Source organism: Notamacropus eugenii, chromosome 3, assembly GCF_028372415.1.
Source record: "Notamacropus eugenii isolate mMacEug1 chromosome 3, mMacEug1.pri_v2, whole genome shotgun sequence".
Lineage (NCBI taxonomy): Eukaryota > Metazoa > Chordata > Mammalia > Diprotodontia > Macropodidae > Notamacropus > Notamacropus eugenii.
Window position 1 is genome coordinate 406583929 of NC_092874.1, and position 20215 is coordinate 406604143.

The 20215-nt window shown below is 38.2% G+C and overlaps 2 protein-coding genes across 2 annotated transcripts; both read left to right on the forward strand.

Moving 5' to 3' along the window:
- The first annotated feature begins 16702 nt into the window (after nt 1–16702).
- Nucleotides 16703–19007, forward strand: LOC140497305 (heat shock 70 kDa protein cognate 1-like). The gene has a single exon (XM_072598100.1). The coding sequence runs from the start codon at nt 16718–16720 to the stop codon at nt 17099–17101; it is 384 nt and encodes a 127-aa protein (XP_072454201.1). The 5' UTR covers nt 16703–16717; the 3' UTR covers nt 17102–19007.
- LOC140497304 (heat shock cognate 71 kDa protein-like) lies at nt 17195–19007 on the forward strand. The gene has a single exon (XM_072598099.1). The coding sequence runs from the start codon at nt 17195–17197 to the stop codon at nt 18770–18772; it is 1578 nt and encodes a 525-aa protein (XP_072454200.1). The 3' UTR covers nt 18773–19007.
- Nucleotides 19008–20215: the final 1208 nt, after the last annotated feature.

The window sequence follows — 20215 nt, forward strand, 5'->3', positions numbered from 1 at the left end:
GACCACTTTGTCCCTGCACCTACATTTTTTGGAGGTCTTTCAGTCCTTCTGACAGGGATGTAGTCTTTTTTTATGTTTATTTATTTTTAGTTTTCAACATTCATTTCCACAAAATTTTGAGTTCCAAATTTTCTCATCTTTCTCCTGCCCCCACCCCATAATGCCTTGCATTCTGAATACACCATCCCCCAATCTGCCTTCCCTTCTATCACACCCCTCCCTTCCATTATTCCCATCTTCTCTCTTGTCTTGTAGGGCAAGACAAATTTCTATACTCCATTACCTGTATTTCTTATTTCTCAGCTGTATGCAAAAGCAATTCTCAACATTTGTTCCTAAAACTTTGAGTTCCAACTTCCCTCCCTTCCTCCCTCCCCACCCATCCTCACCCATCCCCACTGAGAAGGCAAGCAATATATATATATGTAGTTTTGCAAACGACTTCCATAATAGTTATGTTGTGTAAGACTAACTAACTGTATTTCTCTCCATTCTGTCCTTCCCTCCATTCATTCTATTCTCTCTTTTGATCTTGTCCCTCCCCAAAAGTGTTTACTTATAATTGCCCTCCTCCCATTTGCCCTCCCTTCCATCATCCCCCCACCCTGCTTATCCCCTTCTCCCCTACTTTTCTGTAGTGTAAGATAGATTTTCATACTAAATTGAGTGTGCATGTTATTCCTTCCTTAAGCCAAATGTGATGAGAGCAAGCTTTACTTTTTCAGGGATGTAGTCTTCTTAATTAGGTAATCATGCACCTTCATCAAATGTGAATCTCCCTTTTAACTGCAGAGGTGGTGTCCCTGAGTTTCCTTGGATTAGCTAGAATTGACCTGGGTGACAGAGCAGAGGTGAATCCATGTTGGAGTGCATGACAAAATTAAAATCTATTTTGGAAAGAAGGTTTGGTATTAGCCATTACTTGGAATTCTTAGCTCCAGGGCAAATTCAGTTGAGTGAAGAAGAGGTGACAGGAGTACAAAGAGAGGTTCAACCGTGGGTTCAATTATTCTGGAAGCAGGGGAGTCTGGCCAGTACAACCCTGGTGGTTGAGGAGCAAGGCAGGCTCCAGGTGAGGGTGATAGAACCATGTGGCTTAGTAACCCAGTGGCATACCTTCCAGGGACCTCAAAGTGAGATACAGAGATGGTTTCTGTGGGGAGGATTGAACCCTGTTGGATGCTGAAACCCTGGCAAAAATATTCCAGTTGCTTTGTACTTGTTACAACTTCACTGAGACAGCTGGTGATCTAAAGGACAGAGGGCTGGGCCCAGAGTCAGGAAGATGTGAGTTCTAATCTGCCTTCAGATACTTACTAGCTATATGATCCTGGGCAAATCACTAAACCTCTGTTCACCTCAGCTGTAAAATAGGAATGATAATAGCGTCTACTTTGTGGGTTTTGGTGAGGGTCAAATGAGATAAGATTTAAAAAAGAATTGAGCATAATGCCTTACACATAATAGGTTCTATATTAGTGCTTATCCCTTTCTCTTCATGGTAGTACATCATATTCTGAAAGAGTAATCAGAAAGTAGTGCTGAGATAACTAGGGGTTCATGGGTAGCGAAATACAAGGTCTAAGTGGAAGGTGGATGAAGGAATTGTTGGCAACAGTTAAAAGTAGGGGTAGAAAAGCACAGAAAGGAATAGCAGGAGCAAGATTACTGCTAAGAATTATGCTTGCTAAATCACTTTCAGTATTAACCTAACCAGTGGTACCTGAGATCCTTGTCCAAAGACAGAAAGAAATCACATGGATACTGACATTATCAATATAATTAAACCCAGAAGAAATAAGGACATTGCAAATAAAGGAATGGACAGATGGCTTTCAGATTCCCCTTGGAAAAGCAAGTAAAGGAGAAGGGCTTTTTCATTTTTCAATTTATCTATCATCTATCCATCTATCATCTCTCTCTCTCTCTCTCTCTCTCTCTCTCTCTCTCTCTCTCTCTCTCTCTCTCTCTCTCTCTCTCTCTCCTAAGGATCCATAGCCAGGAAGAAACATCATTTCATCAGACCGTGGACTCTCATTGAGGTACCCATTTGGGGTGTAAGCAAAAAGATTTCCATGAACATAATTGGAGTCTTATGCTCCAAAGACAACAAAGAACTCAGCAAGGTCCTCCAAACCAGGTCCATAGATGTGTTGATATTTAGTAACTTCAACAAAAAGAGAAACACAAGGGAGAATGGAAACAAGTATTTATCAACCACATGCTATATGTCAGACACTGTACTGGTCCCTTTACAAATGTTGTCTCATTTTTGATTGTCAACACCCTGGGACATAGGTGAAATTATTATCCCCATTTTACAGTTGAATAAACTGAAGCAGAAAAAAGTTATGTGCCTTGTCCAGGATCATGAATACTATTTGGGGTCAGTGGGAAGATCATTATAGGACAGGAATATCAGGGAAGGCCAGAGGAATGACTTTAATGGTGAAACTTTCAGGCACCATAATAAACCTATTATGGAACCTCCTAAGGAAGGAGGTGCTTGGTTTTTTTCCCTTTTTTTTTATTGGAAAGAATAGACCTTTTAACACCTAACTAAACACACCACATAATAAACTTCTTTATTGATGTGTGCAGTCAGAACTAGCAAAGTGAGCAGTTTATTCTAAATTGGTCTTTTATTAATTTGTTTTCTTTCGGAAAGAAAATGAAATTTTAATAGGACCTTAAGCCTTATGCAATTTTATTTAATCATCCTACGTGACTTGAGTAAAAGCTATCTAGACCTAGAGTCACACTGAGGATAATAAGAAAATAATATATTTTTCTTCCTACTGGACAACATTGATTAGTCGTTGATAATCAAATTACCGTATCAACATGTATTGTTAGAAAATTAAGAATGCTTTAGAGCAAGAAGAGCGAGTTAAAAGATTTGGGTTTGACTTTACCCTGCAATTTGTTTTGCTTCTTGACTCTAGACAAGTCCCTTCAGTTCTCTGGACTTTACAATTGTAAAATGAAGGGGTTACACAAGACCCTTCCAGATAAAACAGCGTGTGATTTCTGGGAAGTTGTTTATTGCTAGGTCTTACATAGAATGTAGAGTAACAAAATGTCTAGAAAGCCATAGGATATAACTGGAACAGATACTAATTTTAATAGATAGCTATTATAAGGAGACATAATAGGAAAGAGCTCCTAGAGGCAGGGATTCTAATTCTGTCTCTTACATTTTCTGTATATTGCTCCCAAGTTTCAGGAAGCACAAGGCTCATGTAAATGAAAAAACTGACAAATATTCCACAACTACTATGTTCCAGGCAATGTATTAGGTTCTGTGGACCCAAAGATAAAAATGAGATTGTCTTAATGTAAATTCTTACTATATTATATATGTTTGATAAAAATGCTTAATATATGGTCATCAAGTGATGGAGAAGTTGGAGGATTCTGTTTTCTCAGTTGCTCCATGATTCAGTCACATCTATCCACTCTCATCTCAGATATTCAAAATTGTCTCCCTTAGTTCTGCTGCTTTGACTCAGTGTCCAGTTAATACCTTTATCCTCCATTTAATCCATAACATTTGAAAAGCTCATCCCCACATTCCAAGTGTTATCAAAGTTTCGCACAGAACACAATGCAAAAGAAGCATAGATGGTCTCATTCCTTTATATCTACTGCCCCTTCCTGGCTACATACTAGCACTGCATACAGAAGGTCATTGCTAAGTTATCACTGTTTTCTTTATCACATAGTGTACATGTGTGAATATGAAATAATACTGTTATTAAAATTATATCATTAATTATTACAATTATACATATATTTTAATTCTTCAAAATTCCATGGCTTCATCTATAGAAGGACTCTGGTATTATTTGCAACCTAGATCCCCCATGTCTTCATAGACATTTGCATGAGTTGCTGAAAAAATTAATTACTACCAACATTCTTTGGATGAGCCTTTTTCTACTTAGCTGAGTAGGTTTTCTGATGATAAATAGTTCCTCACTTGGCCCATATTCAGACCTCTATGAGCTCAATCTTCCAGAAACTATGTTCTTCTGGTATAACCTTTGAGTACGGTAGACACTATGATAACTTACTGAATAAAAAATTTTGTATTAAGCGCTTACTAAGTGCCAGGAAGCCCCTCAAGTTGTCTTATACTCTAATAAGGGAAGCCAGTATATTTAAGGGAATGAAGACCAGGGAGAGGTGTATTGCAGGAATGGTGAGAGGAGCAAAGAGAAGACTTGATTGGTATGACCTTTCCAGGACTGGTAGTGTTGATTTGATTACTGGTACAAAGTTAGAGATGGAAAGCTGAGGGGACAGTAGGAAAGGGAAAACATAGTATGAAGTTGCTTGGAGAGCAGCAGCATGGTGAGTCCCCATCAGGCTACTTATGGAGAATCCTCACCAGGGATAGGGCTTTGTAGGCAGCTAAGTTGTGAAGTGGATAGAGTATTGTGCCCAGAGTCAGGAAGATGAGTTCAAATCTAGTCTTAGACACTAGCCTTGTGACCCTGAGTTAGGTACTTAACTTCTGTCTGCCTCAGTTTCCTCAACTGTAAAATGGGGACAATAATAGCACCTCAGGCTTGTTGTGGGATGAGAGTTTTGTAAAACACTTAGCATAGTGCCTGACACTGCATTGTTGTTTAGTCATTTTTCAGTTGCTTCTGACTCTTTGTGACACAGAGGTTTTCTTGGCAAAGATAGTGAGTGGTTTGCCATTTTCTTCAGCTAAATTTACAGATGATTTGAATGCAGGAAAATTGGTCTTCCTGACTCTGGGCCCAGCACTCTTTCTACCATACCCCCTAGCTGTCCCTACCCATAGTAGCTGCTATATAAGTGCTTATTCCTTCTCATTCTCTTCTCCCTCAATGTATTAGTTTTCAATATTTATACATTTTAGTGAAACAGATGTATCATTTTTGTATGTATTTTTGTTAGGTCCAGGTACTGGGTCTCCAGTAGAATGGAAGCTCCTTAATAATGACAGTAACTTTCATTTTTGTCTTTGCATCCCCATTCCCGTCACATAATAGGTGCTTAACAAATGCTTGGTGAATGAGGTATTGATTTATGTGTCATTGTTACTTTCTCACATGGCACATCAGGCAATGGGGTGGGCAATATAAATTTCTCCAGGTTAAGAGGAGTGGCAATTTTTAATATGTTCTTTGAACATAGTAGGTGTGTCAGAAACATTTGCTGAATTGAGGCAGACATGACTGAATGATTAGGTATGAGCAGCCTTTCTCCTAGAACTTTCCTCTCTGGGGGTTTAGGTTTAGATTTCATTTTTTATTTTTCACTTAGACTTTCAAACTCTTTTAGGGACATTTCTAATGAGCAAACCTCCTCAAACTCCAGGTTTTCAAGGGTTGAGGAAGCTATAGTATATGAGATGATGGTTTTCCAGAATCCCTTCTAACTGAAAACCACCCTTAAGATAGATTGGGATGGTATTTTAATGTCAGGAATTCAATAAACATTAAGTGCCTGCTTTGTTCCAGGCACTGTGCTAAATGCTGGGGCTAAGAATAAGAAAAGAAAAAGACGTCTTTGTCTTCAAGCAGTTGCAATCTAATGGGGCAAGATTGTACATTAAAAAGCTGAAAATCTGGTGGGATGGAGGTGGTGGTGCTGTATGGAGAAGGTGCCTGGTTTTGGTCATGGTGGTATCCAGTCCAAGGAGTGCAGCTGGTAGGAAGTGAGTCGGTTAGTTTTAGGGTTTCTTTAAATGGAGGCTTTGGGAGGAGTTCTTCATTCTGTTCTCCAGCCCTCCAGTCAGAAGGACAGAGGTTATTGGGGGTATTAAAAAGGTATGAGTACTAAAACTGATGAAATATTGTAGGATAATGAGTTTTCTAGTGAAGAGGTTTCCTGGGAGCTTGATGTAGTCCATGAAGTGCAGCTTGTAAATTCATAACACACTCATTTGGGGGATATATAACATTTTTAAGAGATAATAATTGCCTAATGAAGTTTTCTTCTGAATCTTCCTCATAGCGTGGAGCTGACTGGAATTCTTGAAGCCTATGTGAGAATAATATAGGTTCTGACATATTCTCTCTCTCTCTCTCTCTCTCTCTCTCTCTCTCTTTCTCCCCCTACCTCCTCCCACCCTCCCTCCACCTCTCCCTCCATCCTTACCCCTTCCCTTCCCCACCCCTCTCTCTTTCTCCCCTCCTCTCGCTCTCTCTTTCTCTCTCTCCATATATATACATATACATATTTGCAAACACACACATATATACACACATGTGTATGTATAGATGTATGTATAGTATGTATCTTATATTCCTTTACAAAATGCTGTTTATTCATAACAACTATTATAGATCAGGCCTGATTAAATCCTTTCTGGTAGTTCAGGGTTGAGATTAAAACAAAATAAAATATAGACCATCTAAGAGTTAACAAAAGGCTTACATAGCTTAGCTTGGAAAGGATGTTCAGTTAGTATACAACACTGTCTCATTTACACTCAGCCTTCCTCATCTCCATACCAAACTGCATCCAATCAGTAAACAGGGCATGATGATTCAGATGACATTGAGATATCTATCAAGTCTGAGGGGGCACTGTTTCCTTCTGCTTTGCTTCTTTTCAAATACAATTGTTGAGTTGAGTTCTAAAACACTGATTTTTTTAAGTCTTTGAATATCATTGTTATTGTGTGTTTTTAATAGATAGCTATAAAAGAAAGCCTATTTTTCATTTACTTTGAAGAAAATCAAAGGACATTCATAATTTACTCTTTCATTATTAGTCTGGGTACCTCTCAACTATTCTTTTTTGTTATGTTTATACAAGCTATCAATAGAAGCATGTCTATGTGCTTTATAAAAATGACCTTGGTTGCCATAAGGTCTCCTATTGTTGATCTGATGATGAGATACTCAGGCATAAGCACACAGAGAGGACTGACTGGATTAGCTGACACTGGATTAGGGAACTAACCTTTCCCCTTCCCTTAAGGGATTCCCCTACTATGTCCCATAAACCAGGCTCAAAGCCTGTGTCCACAGAAAGGAAAGTTCAGAGATGATTTAAATGTTACATCCAGTTGCTTTTCAGAAACTCTGAGTGTGCCATGTTCCATGGTAGATCTGAATCCCAGGACAAAGCTGTACTTGTAGGGGAGATTCCTCTGATTTCCAGGACTATTAGCTTTAAATATACCCATAACATATCACTCCAGTTGAAATTGCCCTTCAAATAATTAACCTTTCCCTTTTCCTATCTCTTCTGTTAGTCTCTCTTTGTCTCTGTTTCTTTCTTTATCTCTGTCTCTCTCTTAAGGAAGTATCTCAAGACCAAGAACTCTCTGATGGCAGGGATGGATCTATAAGTGATTGGTTCTATTTCAATGAAGTATAGCAATAAAATATAACATATAATGCAACATGGTACATATTTTTAAGCATTTATTATATGCAGAGCATAGTGCTGTTCCCTGAATAAGATACACAATTAAGATGAAAACATAGTCCCCAACCTTCAGGAGATTTGATCTAGAATGGGATATAACACCAACACATATAGCTATAAAACATAATATTTCATGAGAAATGCAATGTGAGATATGAGAACTATGATGGTTATCCATAGGTGGCAGAAGAAATCAGGTAAAAATTCCTTGGGAAAGTAGATTTTCAGTTGGGTTTTATAAGATAGATAGGAATATACTACCTAATTAGGAAGGAAGAAAAGAAATATACATTTGTTAAGAGCCAATTATGTGACAGGCACTGTTCTAAGTACTTTATAAATAATATCTTGTGATTCTCACAACAACCCTGGGTGGTAGGTACCATAATGATCCTCATTTTACAGCTGAGAAAACTGAGGCAGATAGAGCTTCATTGTCTTGCTCAGGGTTACACAGTTGATAAATCTCTGAGGCTAGATTTGAATTTGGGTTTTAATCACTCTAGGCCCAGTGCTCTGTCCATTGTACCATTGTGTTATGTGTAGGCGACAGCCTGAACAATAATAGTATCAAAGAGTAGTACATATTTGGGAGGTAGAGAATAATTCATCTAATTTGGATGGAATGGAATGCATGGAATCCATCTACTGAGGAGTAATATGAGAAAGCTGCCTATGTAGGGAGGGGACTTTAAATGCCAGGAAGAGGAGTTTGAACTTTACTCCTACTCTGTAGGGTACAGGAAACCCCTGAAGATTTTTGAGAAGATGAGAAAGATTCACAGATTTCTTTTGTATTGTATTATGTTATGGAAATGGTTGTTTTATTCCAAAAATTAAAACTAACTTGTTTTTAAAAAAGAAAAAAATATTATTCCATCCATGGTAATGGGTTGGAACAGGTAAAAAGTGTACAGAAAGATTTATTATGAATAATTTTCAACAGCTCAGAATGATTCTAATGAATGGCTTTATTAGAGTTCTGACAGCGATGGTGAAGAGGAGAACATGGATTCAAGTTGTATTGCTTAAGCAGTCAAGACGGATGAAGGAGAATCAAAGATTATCCCATGGTTAAAAACATAGGAGATTCAGTGAATCATTGTGTCATAGACAGATGTAGCAAACTTAGAAGGAAGAGGTATAAGGGAAAGTTCAGGACATTTTGGTTTTAAAGCGTCATGAAATATAAAAGATTTCCCAAAGACAGTGGGACATTTGACACTAGGACTCAAGAGGAAGGTCAGTACTGAGATACAGTTCTAGGAGACAATTATGTAGAATTTGCCAAGAGATAGTTCAGGGGGAGAAGAGAAGGCCAAGAGTAGATCCTTTCAGGACATACACATTTAGATGTTTAGAGAAAAAAGAGAAAAGAGGAGAGACAAGAAGATAGTGGTGTAGGAGGAGAACCAGGAGGGGGCACAGTTACAAAACTTAATACAAGAGAAAGCATCAATCAGGAGGGGGTGATCAACAATGCCAAAAAATGTAGAGAGGTCAACAGGATGAAACTATTAAGGCCTGGATGAAAAATGGGGCAACAAGTTCTAAGAAATGACCTTAAATTTTCACAAGATACAATAGGAATGAATTAGCTCTGTCTTATTGAGAATAAGCAGGTAGCAGCAATGCTTGTTAAGTTCTTCCTCTGCTGATGTCCTATATAAGGTAAAAACACTTTATCCTCTGTTGTCAGCCACTCCATAAGGCTTTTGTTTTGGTTTTGACCGAAGATGGTTACAGCAAGAGACACCAATGAGAAACTAGGATATGTGCCATCACATTATGGGGAGTAATATAGACAACATTTAGGCCCCAAGGGAAAGTAAAACCAATCAAAGGAGGGCTGTTTGATGTCTCTGTAACAGGGAGAAGTATCTTGACTGTTGTTGGTTTGGGTAAAAGTCCTTTATACTTTCTGATAAATAAATTCTTTCCTATATTTAATGTTTTGTTATCCATGAGTCCTTGTTTCATTGCTAAGGGTCCTTTTAGAGAAAAATAAAAGCCAAGTTTTGTTATTTTTAGGTTAAGTTCCAGGAAGGAATATGAGATAAAGAGGTTTTGTGAGAGATATTCCCAAGGCAGACCTGAGTCCATCATGTCAGGGGGTGGACTCATTTGACACAAGGTTAAATAAAGAATCTTATGGGATTTCCTTATCTTCCAAATATTCCAGCAAGCAATGCGTATGAAGATATAACATGTCCTACAAAAGAGGTGAGTAACAAGTAGTTTATCTGTCACTTACTATACTATGTATTTGACCTTGAGAAAGTTATTTAACCTCTCTCAGCCTCAGTTTCCTCATTTGTGTTCCTGTGCCACATATCCATCAATGAGATGTCAGTCAACATCAGGTAAGTCGTTGGTGTTTTTCTTTAGTTGGTATTCTGGGTTGGTTAGCTCTACAATGATTGACAGCTTAGTTAGACAGTGACATTGATAGAAAGAGAGAGAATAGTCCCTCCTACATTTTAATAGCCCTATAACTATTTCTAAATCACATTAGTGGAAAAGTTAAACATATAGTCAAATTAAGTCTTCTGGCAAGATGGAGGAGTGAGAGATCATAAGAACTGTTAGGACCCAATACTTTTCATTAGAGAGGAAACAAAACAAGTTACAAAATAGGAACAAAATATTGAAAGAGATGACAAAGGGAGTAACCAAAAAGTTTCAAAAGAGAATAGTCTTTCCGAAAAGGAAAAGGGTTAGTTATGGACATAACTGCATAAGAAATCCCCCTACACTCTCTAACATGGGGAAGAAATATTATGGATTAAAAGAATCTGAACAAGAAAAAGCAGAAGGAAAAAATAAATGAATTGATATAAACAATTACAGAAAGGAATCTGAGACTTTTCTAAGTCATATAATATTAGATAATGAGCATTCTAAGAGAAATAAAAATGAACTGGTTTTAGGAAAATATACATATATATATATATACATGTATACATATTGCATATATATATATATACACACACATACCACATGTAACATGGGTAAAAAAGTAACACAACAAAATGATAACAAAATTTAGTAGCATTGAGGGAACTATCAGTATTGAATTAATGAGAAATAGATTTGTTCCACTGATAGAGTAGTGGTGATGCAGCAAGCAGAAGAAAAAAGATGGATAAGTCACTTTATCTACCTATACTCAGTGTCTTCCTCTGTAAAAAGAGGGTGTTGGACTGAGGTCTTATAGTACATAACCAATTGTATAATGTGAGGACAACTCAACTACAAGAAGATTTGCTAACTTTACAATTAAGACAGAGTTAGAGACTCTTTGAGATCTTTTAAGGGTCATTAGGCTCCCTACAAATGTAAAAAATGAGTCTGACTACATTACAGGAACTATCACAAGACAGTTTCTCCAGTCATTGAGATCAAGAGAGCCTACCAGATACCAACATGAATGCTCATCAGAAGCCACTCACCTAGACACATTGTTTTCAAATTCCAGAGATATTTTTGCCAGAGAAGATTTTACAGTTATCTAAATATCTACCTGCTGATTAATTACTAAATAAATATCATCTGCAGGTAATTATTGGGATTTTATTCCTATAGTCCAAAGACTGTCCCTTGGCTCCTATGGAGGATGAACTTTTGCTAAAGCATGGATATTATTACTTTTGGAAATAGAAACTAGTCTACAAGTTAGACAAGGGCAAGCTAGGCCAGGGCAACATTGTATTCCATCACCATTAAGACATTAACCTCAATTTTTTTTTCAAGATATCAATATGTTTTATTATTTTAATGTTTATTTTTAACTTTCAACATTTATTTCCACAAAATGTTGAGTTCCAAATCTCCCCCTCTCTCCCCTTCCCCCACCCCATAACATCTTGCATTCTGATTACCCCTTCCCTCAATATGCACTCCCTTCTGTCACACCCCTCCCTTCCCTTATCCCCATCTTCTCTCTTGTCTTGTAGTCCACTATACTATACTGCACTGCCTGTATTTCTTATTTCCCATGGGTATGCAAAAACAATTCTCAACATTCGGTCCCAAAACTTTGAGTTCCATCTTATCGCTCTTCCTCTTTCCCTACCCATCCCACTGAGAAGGCAAGCAATTGAATATAGGCTGTACACGTATAGTTTTGCAAAAGACTTCCATGATAGCCATGTTGTGTAAAACTAACTACTTTTCCCTCCATCCTATCCTGCCTCCCCATTTATTCTATTCTCTCTTTTGATCTTGTCCCTCCCCAAAAGTGATTACTTCTAATTACTCCCTCCTCCCATTTGGCCTTCCTTCTATTATCTCCCCCCCCATCCAATTTGTCCCCTTCTTACCTACTTTCTTGTACTGTAAGATAGATTTTCATACCTAATTAAGTGAGCATGTCATTCCCTCCTTAATCCAGATATGAAGAGAGTAAGTTTCACTTTTTCCCTCTCACCTCCTTCCTTTTCTCCTCCACTGGAAAAGCTTTTCTTGCCTCTTTTATGAGAGATAATTTCCCCCATTCCATTTCTCCCTTTCTCCTCCCAATATTTTCCTCTCTCAACCCTTAATTTTATTTTTTTAGATATCAGTCCTTCTTATTCAACTTACCCTATGCTCTCTGTCTATACAAACACACACACACACACACACACACACACACACACACACATACACACGTATGCTGGTGTGTAATCCCTCCAACCACCCAAAAATTTAGAAGAGTCTCAAGAATAACAAATATTATTTTTTCATGTAGTTTTGCAAACAGTTCAACTTTAGAAAGTCCTTTATGATTACTCTTTCTTGTTTACCTTTGCATGCTTCTATTGATTCTGGTGTTTGAAAGTCAGATTTTCTATTCAGTTCTGGTCTTTTCATCAAGAATGTTTGGAAGTCCTCTATTTCATTGAAAGATCATTTTTTCCCCTGAAGTATTATACTCAGTTTTGCAGGGTAGGTGATTCTTGGTTTTAATTCTAGTTCTTTTGACTTCTGGAATATCATATTCCAAGCCCTTGTGTCCCTTAATGTAGAAGCTGCTAGATTTGTGTTATCCTGATTGCATTTCCACAGAACTCAAATTGTTTCTTTCAGCTGCTTGCAATATTTTCTCCTTGACCTGGGAACTCTGAAATTTGGCTACAATATTCCTAGGAGTTTCTCTTTTTAGATGTCTTTCAGGATGTGATTGGTGGATTCTTTTAATGTTTATTTTGCCCTCTAGTTCTAGAATATCAGGGCAGTTTTCCTTGATAATTTCATGAAAGATGGTATCTAGGCTCATTTTTTGATCATGGATTTCAAATAGTCCCATAATTTTTAAATTGTCTCTCCTGGGTCTATTTGCCAGGTCAGTTGTTTTTCCAATGATATATTTCACATTATTTTCCATTTTTTCATCCTTTTGGTTTTGTTTTGTAGTTTCTTGGTTTCTCATAAAGTCATTAGCTTCTACTTGCTCCATTCTAATTTTTAAAGAACTATTTTCCTCAGTGAGCTTTTGAATCTCCTTTTTCATCTGACTAATTCTGCTTTTTAAAGTATTCTTCTCCTCGTTGACTTTTTTGGACTTCTTTTGCCTATTGAGTAAGCCTATTTTTAAAGGTGTTATTTTCTTCAGCATTTTCGGAGTCTTCTTTAGCAAACTGCTGACTTGCTTTTCATGATTTTCTTGCGTCACTCTCATTTCTCTTCCCAATTTTTCCTCCACCTCTCTTACTTGATTTTCAAAATCCTTTTTGAGGTCTTCCATGACCTGAGACCATTGCATATTTATTTTGGAGGTTTTGGAAGCCTGGACTTCCTCTGATGAAATGTGTTCTTCTCATCTGAAAGGATGAAAGAAAATACCTGTTAATCAAGAAAGTAACCTCCTATAGTTTTATTTTTTCCTCCCTATTTTAGTCCTTTTTCAAGACAGTTACCTGACTTTTGGGTCTTTTCTCAAGAGTAGGCTATAATGGGAGTGGAGCCAAGATGGCATAGTGAGAGCAACTACTCACCTAAACTCTTAGAAAAACTCCTTCAGATACTGCTAAAAAGAGAATATGACCAAATTTTGGAGGTGCAGAATCCAATAGGAGACAGACTGTGGAAGTTTCACAGACCAGAATAGACTGGAAGATGGACAGGAAGGATCTGCTCCACAGGGCTGAGCCCACAGCACACAACACAGTGCATCCTGCAGCAGTACAGTGGAGCAGGAAACCCCAGGGTGGCCTCAGGAAGCAGCAGCTTGGTGGAAAGGCAGAGTGGCAGCTCAGGGAAGGAGACCAGCTGAGCTGAAGGTAGTGACAGCTGTTGAGCCCCAGGTATCAGCTGCAGCCACTCCTGAGACTTTCACCCCACAGATTAACCATCTGTAAGTCACCTACTTGAACTTCCAGGAGCCACAATGGTGGACTGATCTGTACATGCTCTCTCCCCCTCCTCTTATTGACCTGGAAAGAACCAAAAAATATGGGATTCCTCTTGCTGTGGCAGAGGCTAAATGGTAGGAAAGGAACCCCAGAGCCTTTGGAAACTCACACTAGGACCCAGGTGTGATCTGAGCTTGCTTGTGCTCTAGCTCAGCTGAGGAGATCTCCTATGACCAGATCGCCCCTCCTCCACACTGAACAAATTAGCCCCAGGGCTAAGCGGGAAAACACAATACAACACGTAAAAACAAAAGAACCTCCCCTTAGCTTTCTTACACTAATAGCTCAACAACAAGTTCTCCAGCTTCTAACTGAAAGAATCAGAGGCCACAACACACAAAACCTCACTGTCATGAGCAAGAATCAAAGGAGGAGGGAAAAGACCACAGAATCTTTCTATGAGGACAAAGACCAAAACACAAATACCAAAGAGGTCAGTATTGAGACTCACAACTGAAACTTCAGAAAGGATTGCAAACAGCTTACATGCACAGAGAGCACTCTTGGAACAGCTGAAGAAGGAAATAGAAGAAAAAATGGCCAATGATTTTAAAAGTATGAAAAAAAATTCACTGAAGGGAACAGCTCTTTAAAAAGGAAAATTGAACAAATGTAAAAGGAAGTACAAAAACTAACTGTAAAAAATAATTCCTCGGAAGGAATAATTGGACAGATGGAAAAGGAGATGCAAAAGTTAACTGAAAAAAACAATTTGATGAAAATTAGAATTGGACAAGTAGAAGCTAATGATTCTATGAGATATCAAGAATTAGTCAAACTAAATTTAAAGAATTAAAGGATAGAAAAAAATGCAAAATATCTAATTGGAGAAAAATAACTGACCTGGAAAATAGAACCAGGAGAGAAAATTTAAGAATTATTGGCCTGCCAGAAAGCCATGATGAGAAAAATAATCTGGATAATATCTACCAAGAAATCATCAAAGAAAACTGCCCAGAAGTGCTAGATCCAGAAGGCAAAATAGTCATTGAAAGAATCCCCCGTTCACCTCCTGAACTAAAAACACCAAGAAATATTGTTGCCAAATTCCACAACTACCAAGTGAGGGAGAAAATACTACATGCAGCCAGAAAGAAACCATTCAAATATCGAGGAGCTACACTCAGGATCACACAGGACTTTTCAGCTTCTACATTAAAAGATCAAAGGAATTGGAATCTGATATTCTGTAAAACAAAGGAGCTGGGACAACAACCAAGGATCAATTACCCAGCAAAGTTCAGCATAACATTTCAGGCAAAGAGATGGACATTCGATGAAATTAGGGATTTCCAGACCTTCCCGATAAAAAGGTCAGAACTCAATAGAAAACTGAATCTTCAAATGCAGGTCTCAAGAGAGGCATAAAAGGTAAACAAGGAAAAGAAAAATTTGTTACTTACTTTGGGCAAACTGTTTACATCCCTATAAGTGAAGATGATACTTGTCAGTCTTGAGAATTGTATATCTATTATGACATATAAAAGGGATAAACATAGATAGAGGGAACGAGTATAAAGTAAATGATGTGATGATAAAAATGTGATTCAAACATGCAAAGGGATTGTAACAGGAGATGTAAAAAGGAGGAAGCAGAAAATGATAAATTACATCACAGGAATAAGTACAAAATTATATTATAGGAGAGAGAAAGAGTGGAGGGAGATGAGCATTGTTTGAGTGATACTCTCATCTGATTTGGTTCAAGGAGGAAATAATAAACTTAAGTATATAAATCTAACTAGCTCTATAGGCAGTAGGAGAGGAAGGGGGAAGAAATGGAAGGGGAAGCCAAAAGGGGGGGGAAAGAAGTAGTAAGAGTAAAGGGGAGTAAAAGGGAAGGGGGCCTGAAAGAAGTAAGGGAAGACTGCAGGAGGTGGTGGTGAAATGTGAAAACTCTTTTGAGGAGGGGAAGGGAGACAGGAAAACTAAAAGCATAAACAGTGGGAAAGAGGATGGAAGGAAAGACACAGATTGTAATCATAACTGAGAATGTGAATGGAATGAATTCTCCCATAAAACAGAGATGGATAGCAAAATGGATTAAAAGCCATAATCCAACAATATGTTGTTTACAAGAAACACATTTGAAACCGGGGGGGAAGATACACACAGGGTAAAACTCAAAGGTTGGAGCAGAATATATTGTGCTTCAGCTGATGTAAGAAAAGCAGGGGTAGCAATCCTAATCTCAGACAAACCTAAAACAGAAACAGATCTAATCAAAATAGAAGGAAGGAAACTATATCCTGCTAAAAGGCACCATAAATAATAAAGCAATATCATTGCTAAACATGTATGCTCCAAGTGGTATAGCATCCAATCCCTTAGAGGAGAGGTTGGGGCAGTAGCAAGAAAAAATAGCAAAACTATGCTAATAGGAGACCTCAACATCCCCCTTTCTGAACTTGAAAAATGTAACCTTAAAATCAACAAGAAAGAAGTTAAGGAGGTGAATAAAACTCTGGATAAGGTAGATAATGATAGATCTCTGGAGAAATTGAATGGAAATGGGAATGAATATATCTTTTTCTCAGTGGGACATGGCACATATACAAAAATTGACCATGTTCTAGGGCATAAAACCCTCACAATCCAGTGTACAAAGGCAGAGATAGTCAATGCATCCTTCTCAGATCATAATGTAATAAAAGTTACATGTAATAAAAGGCCATGGAAAGATAAACCAAAAATCAATTGGAAACTAAATAATTTGATCCTAAAGGAGGAATGAGTAAAACAACACATAGAAACAATCAATAACTTCATTCAAGAGAATGACCATATTGACGCAACCTACCAAATCTTATGGGATACTGCAAAAGTAGTTCTTAGGAGAAGTATTATATTTATGAATTCCTATGTGAAAAAAAACAGAGAACGTGGAGATCAATGACTTGGGCATGGAGCTGAAAAAGCTTAAAAAAGAACAAATTGAAAATCCCCGCTACTCAGAGCAGCAGCAGCCCTTTTTTTCTCCACAGCGGTCAGCTACGACCCCCGATTCCCCAGCAACCATGTCGAAGGGACCCGCAGTTGGCACTGATCTTGGCACCACTTACTCCTGTGTGGGAGTCTTCCAACATGGGAAAGTGGAGATCATTGCTAATGACCAAGGAAACAGGACCACCCCCAGCTATGTCGCCTTCATCGACACAGAACGTTTAATCGGTGATGCTGCAAAGAATCAAGTTGCAATGAACCCCACCAACACAGTTTTTGATGCCAAACGTCTGATTGGTCGCAGATTTGATGATGCAGTTGTACAGTCAGACATGAAGCACTGACCTTTCACAGTGGTGAATGATGCAGGCAGGCCTAAGGTCCAAGTGGAGTACAAAGGGGAGGCGAAAAGTTTCTATCCAGAGGAAGTGTCTTCTATGGTCTTGACCAAGATGAAAGAAATTGCTGAAGCTTATCTTGGGAAGACCATCACAAATGCCGTCGTCACAGTACCAGCCTATTTCAACGATTCCCAACGTCAGGCCACTAAAGATGCTGGCACCATCGCTGGTCTCAATGTGCTCCAAATCATCAATGAGCCAACTGCTGCTGCTGTTGCTTATGGCTTGGACAAAAAGGTTGGTGCAGAGAGAAATGTGTTGATCTTTGACCTTGGAGGTGGTACTTTTGATGTCTCCATTCTTACCTTGGAAGATGGCATCTTTGAGGTCAAGTCCACAGCTGGGGACACCCACTTGGGTGGGGAGGACTTTGAAAACCGAATGGTCAACCATTTCATTGCCGAGTTCAAGCGAAAGCACAAGAAGGACATCAGTGAGAACAAGAGGGCTGTTCACCATCTTTGCGCAGCTTGTGAACGTGCAAAACTCACCCTCTCTTCTAGTACCCAGGCCAGTATTGAGATTGACTCCCTCTATGAAGGTATCGACTTCTATACATCAATCACTCGAGCCCATTTTGAAGAGCTGAATGCTGATCTCTTCCGTGGCACGCTGGACACTGTGGAAAAGGCCTTAAGAGATGCCAAGCTAGATAAATCACAGATTCATGACATCGTCCTGGTGGGTGGTTCCACTCGAATTCCGAAAATCCAGGAGCTTTTGCAAGACTTCTTCAATTGCAAGGAGCTCAACAAGAGTATCAATCCTGATGAGGCTGTTGCTTGTGGTGCAGCTGTTCAGGCTGCCATTTTGTCTGGAGATAAATCTGAGAACGTGAAGGACTTGTTGCTGTTGGATGTCACTCCTCTTTCTCTTGGAATTGAAACTGCTGGTGGAGTTATGACGGTTCTGATCAAACGTAATACCACCATCCCCACCAAGCAGACACAGACATTTACCACCTATTCAGACAACCAACCTGGTGTGCTTATTCAGGTTTATGAAGGTGAGAGGGCAATGACAAAGGATAACAACCTGCTTGGCAAATTTGAGCTCACAGGAATCCCCCCAGCACCCAGAGGTGTTCCTCAGATTGAAGTGACATTTGACATTGATGCAAATGGCATTCTCAATGTTTCTGCTGTGGATAAGGGCACAGGCAAGGAGAACAAGATCACCACCACCAATGATAAAGGACATCTGAGCAAGGAAGACATTGAGCGTATGGTCCAGGAGGCTGAGAAATACAAGGCTGAGGATGAGAAGCAGAGAGACAAGGTGTCTTCCAAGAATTCTTTTGAATCTTATGCTTTCAACATGAAGGCTACAGTGGAGGATGAAAAACTGCAAGGCAAAATTGGTGATAAAGACAAACAGAAGATCCTTGACAAATGTAATGAAATAATCAACTGGCTGGATAAGAACCAGACTGCTGAGAAGGAAGAATTTGAGCATCAGCAGAAAGAGTTGGAGAAGGTCTGCAACCCCATCATTACCAAGCTGTACCAGAGTGCAGGGGGCATGCCAGGAGGAATGCCTGGTGGATTCCCAGGGGGTGGAGTAGCCCCATCTGGAGGTGCTTCTTCTGGACACACCATTGAAGAGGTGGACTAAACAACAGAAGAAAGAGCATTCCACACAGCTTTTCCAAAAATTGAAGGACTCAAAATTTGTAGCCAAGGCAGTGGCAGTTTAAAAGTAACATTTAAGCTACTGTATAAATCTGGGCATTCTGAATACTTGAATGTGTGCAGAGGGGAGAGAAGTGAACAACATTGCACTTTATCAGTACTGTAAACAAGTGGAAATGCAATTCTTGTCCTGGAGAATAAAAATTATTTAAAATTGGCACCATAAAAAAAAGAAAAAAGAAAATCCCCAAACAAATACCAAATACTGAAAACCAAAGGAGAGATCAATAAAACTGAAATTAAGAAAACTATTCAACTAATAAATAAAAGTAATAGTTGATTTTCTGAAAAAACTAACAAAATTGATAAACCTTTTTTCAATTAGATTTATAAAAAGAAGAAAATCAAAATGCTAACATCAAAAATGAAAGAGGTGAACTCACCTCCAAAGAGGAGGGAATTGAAACAATAATTAGAAATTACTTTGCCCAACATTATGCCCATAAATTTGACAATCTAAATGAGATGGATGAGTGTTTTAAAAAAATATAAATTACTCAGATTAACAGAAGAGGAAGTTGAACACTTAAACTACCCAATCTCAGAAAAAGAAATTGAACAAGCCATCGATGAACTCCTAGGAAAATATCTCCAGGGCCTGATGAATTTTCAAGTGAATTCTATCAAACATTTAAAGAACAGTTAATTTCAATATTATATAGACTATTTGGAAAAATTGGGCAAGAAGATGTACTCCCAAATTTTTTCTATGGCACAAATACAGTTTTGATACCTAAATGAGAAAGAGACAAAACAGAGAAGAAAACTATAGACCAATTTCTCTAAATAATATAGTTGTAAAAATTTTAAATAAGATTTTAGCAATAAGAATACAGCAGCTTATCCCAAGAATACTACATTATGGTCAGGTAGAATTCATAGCAGGAATGCAAGGCTGGTTCAATATTAGGACAACTATTAACATTATGGATCATATCAACAACATAACTAACACAAACCACATGATTATTTCAACAGATGCAGAAAAAGCTTTTGACAAAATAAAACTACCACTCCTATTAAAAACATTGCAGAGCATTGGATAAAGGGAACTTTCCAAAAAATAATAAGCAGTATCTACCTAAAATCTTCAGCAAGCATTATATGCAATGGAGACAAGCTAGATGCATTTCCAGTAAGATCAGGGGTGAAACAAGGATGTCCATTACCACCACTATTATTCAATATAGTACTAGAAATGTTAGCTATAGCAATTAGACAAGATAAACAAATTGAAGGAATTAGAGTAGGCAAAGAAGAAGCTAAATTATCACTCTTTGCAGATGATATGATGATATACTTAGAAAATCCAAGAGATTCAAGTAAAAATGTCCTGAATTAACTTTGGCAAAGTTTCAAGTTACAA

Coding starts and splice junctions, on each gene's coding strand:
- LOC140497305 (XM_072598100.1), top strand. CDS start 16,718: ATGGAGCTGAAAAAGCTTAAAAAAGAACAAATTGAAAATCCCCGCTAC.
- LOC140497304 (XM_072598099.1), top strand. CDS start 17,195: ATGGTCTTGACCAAGATGAAAGAAATTGCTGAAGCTTATCTTGGGAAG.